Raw genomic sequence first — 5,325 nt, forward strand, 5'->3', positions numbered from 1 at the left:
CCTTTTTACACCTCCCTTTATTCATGTGTTCAATACTTTTTCCCTGTGCCATTCCACATTTTTACAAATAACTTCACTTGGGTTGTTACCGACATCTGGTGAAAATTTCATGTCATTAGCACCTCTAGTAATATATTTACTGAGAAAAATGGTGACGTGTTCAATACTTATTTTACCCGCTGTATACAGTAATTCTAAAGTCAAATTCAATACCTTTTAATACCTTTTTAATACCATTCCAATGCTTTTTATTACCAACACGACTTCAAGCTGCAACTGTAGCGGCAACCGTTTCAACTTATAATTAGAGGTACTGATACATACGGTAGTTACTTCTTTGCCTTAATGAAACACTGACCTATATACAATCATGTTTTTAACCCTAAATTCATGACAAAAGGTGTTTTCATTATTATGTGTAATGGTAAATGGACTGTACTTATATAGCACCTTTCTACCCAACCAGGACACTCAGAGCACTTCACACTACAATCTGTCCCCTCATTTACGCATTCACACAGTACTCTATTAGGTCTCTACAAAGATAACATATAAAATCAGCTGTGGAGACTAATCAGTGCCAATCACATTCATACACCGATGCGACACACATCAGAGGCATTAGGGGTGAAGTATCTTGCTCAAGGACACAACAACTGTGACAGCTGGATGAGGGATCGAACCGATGACAGCAGTGCAATCAGCAACAAGTCTGCTCTCGCATGTCCCAGGAACTCAGAACCAAAATATCCTGATGTCACACAACCATCCTCTAAATAACATCTGTGTGTGTGTCCATCTGTTTTTTAAACATGTATTAAAACTTTTGTTAAACGTGAGAATGAATGGTCCAGCTGTGTTATCACCCCACCACCACCATCACACACAGTTTTACTCACAGTCACCATCTTTTATCTGCAAATACGTTGACGACACCAGCATACTAAAGAATGACTGTAAAGGATTCATTAATCAACTTCTTTAAAAAATTTATTTTTTTCATACCAAGCAGAGGGTTACCTGCAATATCTTTCAATTATCACCTTTTAAATTGAACAAAACTGCAAAATCACCCTTCCTGTGTCAACTTTTATCACCAAGCATCAACGTGCATAAGATGTTTTTTATGTTTAAAAATCACTATTTATAAACTTTCTTGTAGCTAAAAATACTTTCAATTAAAAACTACGACTGAAAATAATAAAAACTTACCAAACAAACAAAATCAACAGAATCTACGTGAGAACTGTAAATTATATTTCATGTGATCCTGCATTAGCCTACATTTACATAAAGTCTGATCCCAAATAAATAAACAATTTAGCTCAAATTCTCAAAAGTCTTACTTTAATACAGTGTAGGATTTAAATTTGCTCATTTTTATCTACAAACAAATAAAACTGACTTCTTCATAGAGAATGCCCTCCCTGAGAGTTTTTGGGAGAACAATGAAAAAAATCTGAGACACAGCTTTAATTTACTTTGGTTTTGTTCAAACAAATATAACTATTTTAGAGTTAGTGTGTGTCTGTTTGTTCCAGTAAACACACACCTATTGATTGATGTTACCTCCCAGGTTATTTATCACTTTAATCTCCTCACCTGCTGCACCTGTCTGCTCCTCCCTCCTCTCCGCTCTGCTCTGCTCCTGTCCAGCTAACTTTAGCTAAAGCTAGCATCCACCGACACACGGCTCCTCTCAGGTGGTGGAGGAGTCGTAAACCTTCTGCAGGTTTATCTTTTCTGACTTTTAACAATCTTCCAGCTTTGATATCGTCTGTTCTTTTTTAGACTTTTCCTGACAAATATATTGTATTTAACACATCGCTCAAACTTCTGCTACTAGAGACACTTAAGTCCCGCCCCCACACTATTTCTGATTGGTTAATAGGCCTGTCTAAAGTGACAGCTGCGTCTCAGATTGGCCCAGAGAAATGTTTGTTAAATCTGTTTTCAAAGCAGCGCATCAGATTCCAGCATGGCAAAAGTGCGCTAGTTGTTTAAAAATTAATACCTCGTCAGATGGCGTTTATTACCTTTTAATACTTTGTAATGGCTTTAATTTTTGCTTATTTAATTTACTACCTTTTAATACTTTTTACAATCCCGCGAATACCCTGAATAATGATTTTGTTCTGCAACGAAGTTAAAAGTTTATGTTTTGTGAAATTAATAAATTCATAAAATCATTGCACAACAAATTGTTGTTGCTGAATCTTGTGTCGTTTGTTTTGCTGCACTTTATATAAAAATATAGCCGTTTGCTAACAGCCTTTACTTTTTCTATTTCTTTAATTGGTTACCAAATATTTACCTGTCTAAAGCCCTATTCTGACAGGATTAGTTTTACCTAGGGACCACATGTATAATAATTTCAGAGATTGTCTGTGTTGTTAATCTCCTGTGAATCAGACATTTCAGTAATATGTAAAGTAAAATTTCCCCACAAATTACCTCCTACATTTTGCTGAACTCTGAGGTCCTATGATAATACTAATCCAATGCAAATAGACATCTCTGTGATTTGGACAGGAACAGGCTGAATCCAACATATAATTAGGTAGTTTTTGTTTCCTGGGCATATTTTTATTTGCTTTTGGTGAAGAATGGAGGCTGGATTGGAGTGCACTGAAAACATTTTGGGTCCCGGGCCAGCAAAACCCTTTCGACTCAGTCAGCGTCAAAAAGAAAAGGCTGAAGAGAAGGAGTAAAATCAGATGCAAATGGTGGCTCACATCACACATTGCACTGTGCGGTAAGAATATTGTTTTTCTGTTTGCAGCCATCTGGCTGATGCTGGCAGTAACAGTGCAGAGCTGTGGCCGTAGCGCAGCGTGTTAAGGTTATAATTGAGCTTTGGATAGTCGCGCAGGGCTCCCTCACCAGCGATGTAGGTGTTTATACACTTTACTTTATACACTTTATAATGTATAAAACATTGTAAACAGGAGAGCAAAAGCTTGATGAACAAACAAACTGTTTGGATGGTGCGCGGAGCGCGCAGCCTTGTGGGGCACTCTTGGCACGCACCCTCGCACCATGTTCAACGTGTCAACTATAAACCAGGCTTCAATATAATATCCGGGAGATGTCCATAAATTTCAGCAAAATCTCAGGCTTCAGTTATTCCGTGCAAATGCACCACATAAAAAACAGACATCAGGGAGTAATTTATTTATTACACAGGGTCCACATGCTTATCCTGTGCAAATGGGGCTTTAGTAAACCTTTAACCTGCCAAGACACACTACTAATCTGACTTTTAACAGAGTTCTAACAATATAATAATATAAATATAATATATAATATTCAGAAAGGTTAAACAGGTTAAATAGTTCAGGTCAGTAACTCACCAGTCGATCAGATAAAGGTCAGGGGTCAGGTTGTTGGTTTGGAAGTGGTTGAAGAGACGTGGTAGATTCTCCTCAAAGAAAATCTCAAAGGCTGCAAAATATTTCAACATCTGACACAAACAAAAACAAGAAAAAAAGCATTTTATTTTTGAGTTGCAAATAAAATATATTCAACACCATGCAATTACTTTACATTGAAATTAGCAACAGATTATTTTTTCTCTCCACATGTCATGGCTTCATAAATATGTCAGATTATGAGTGAGTGTAATCTGAATAAATCCTACAAGATCATGGTCGACTCTGAAAAAGGCCATCTGACACGGTTTATTGAGCAGGTTGGCGAAGGTGATGAAGGCTTCAGCCTCCTCCAGGTTCAGGATCAGAACCGCAGCGATGAAAGACATTCCCTGGACCTGAAACATCAGAAAAAAAAAATATTTAAACAGCAATTTTATTACTATATTTTATCTAAATAAAGCCAAATAAATTCATTTTAAATTCTAAAATCATTGGCTTCTTTTGTTCTAATTTTCTTTGTGATTTAAGTAACATTTCGTATTTTAGTTTTTTTTTTTACATTTCAAATTGAAATTAAACTTTTTTACCAATGCATAACATTGTTATTACATGTAAACAATATATGTACAATAAAGTACTAAATACATATGACCAGTTTAAGAAAACCTATTTATCAGCAATATCTTGATATCTGAAGATATTTACCTTAATTAAAATTTTAGGGATCAAATGCGCTTTTTATGTTTTGATTCATAAACCTTATAATGCCAGTATAGGTTTTAGTTTATTTTAAAATATTTATTTTATTTTATTTTTTATGTATTAATTGATTTCATTTATAAAACCACAAAAAGTCCATTAAAAAACAAAGTATATCAATTATTGAATAAAAAGGGTGCAGATTACTTACTTTTCTATTAATCTAAGCTGATAAAATGATGAACAAACTGTATAAGAAGTGTTTCATTGTCAGAGCAAGAAAAAGATTTTGCTTAGAAAAGTTTGAACAACTCAAAATGGATGTGTGACATCATCAAGGTAAACATTCAATGGTTAAGTCTAAAAAAATACAAATCTGACATTCTAATCTGTAGTTTTATAGAAATTGTTAGAGATTAAAATTCCAGTTCAATCCTGTAAAGTCTAACTTTCTGTAACCCATTTAAACTTTGAAAGATGAAACATCTCTCAGCTATAGAGAGTAGAAAACACTTTAGACATTTTTCAGAGATCGTTATTCTTGTTATTCCACTTGAGGTGAACCCTACAAGAGCTACAAAAAAAGAGAGTTGAACAGGATGAATGTGAAGTAAATAAAAGAACACAGCAATAAAACAGAGATAAGGTGATTTTATGTTTTTGATTTGCTCCCATCAATAATAATGCTTCAACTATTGTTCTTAAAGAAAAAAAAACATGAAAAGTGCTGTTATTTTGGGTTTAAATACAAAAGAAGTCGATTTATTAAAAACAACATCTTGCACTTTAATGCTCTCTACATTCTAAAACAAAGCAGCACATGGAAGCACTGCAGATTTTTAAATAGCATTCATTGGGGGTTAACCAGTTTCTTTATGGCTCCACGTTTGAGACTTGTTAGCTGCAGCACTTTCATATTTCTGCTGCCTTTTCAGCCTGAAAAGACTGACTTCACTCAGCCCAAAAGAAAATATTTTAATTTATTGTCTGCTTACAAAACAAGAGTTTGGTAAAACCTAATAAACGGTTAAAGATGTGGTGGATGAAACAAACTCACGTAGCCGATGTCAGGTCTGTAACAGGTGTAGGCCCCCAGCACGCTGTGGAGCAGGTCGTGGTATGGACCCCCCTGCAGAGAAACAACACAAGAGTCTAATGGTGCGTTCACACCAAACGCAATTTCAGCGTCAGGAGCAGCAGGTTTACATGCAAAGTCTATGGTGGAGGCGCTTCAAGCAACGTCGGGAAGTTC

The 5,325-nt window shown here is 35.4% G+C and overlaps 1 protein-coding gene across 1 annotated transcript in view; it reads right to left on the bottom strand.

Annotated features, from left to right (window-relative positions):
• The window catches only part of LOC106527980 (TBC1 domain family member 12), a gene marked incomplete at its 3' end in the record, with an annotated part of 52,932 nt that overhangs the window by 1,911 nt on the left and 45,696 nt on the right, over positions 1–5,325 (bottom strand). The window contains 3 exon segments of the mRNA XM_014023010.1: positions 3,354–3,463; positions 3,641–3,769; positions 5,131–5,202. Of these exon segments, the coding sequence (XP_013878464.1) occupies positions 3,354–3,463; positions 3,641–3,769; positions 5,131–5,202 (311 nt within the window).

Source organism: Austrofundulus limnaeus, unplaced genomic scaffold (assembly GCF_001266775.1).
Source record: "Austrofundulus limnaeus strain Quisiro unplaced genomic scaffold, Austrofundulus_limnaeus-1.0 Scaffold353, whole genome shotgun sequence".
Lineage (NCBI taxonomy): Eukaryota > Metazoa > Chordata > Actinopteri > Cyprinodontiformes > Rivulidae > Austrofundulus > Austrofundulus limnaeus.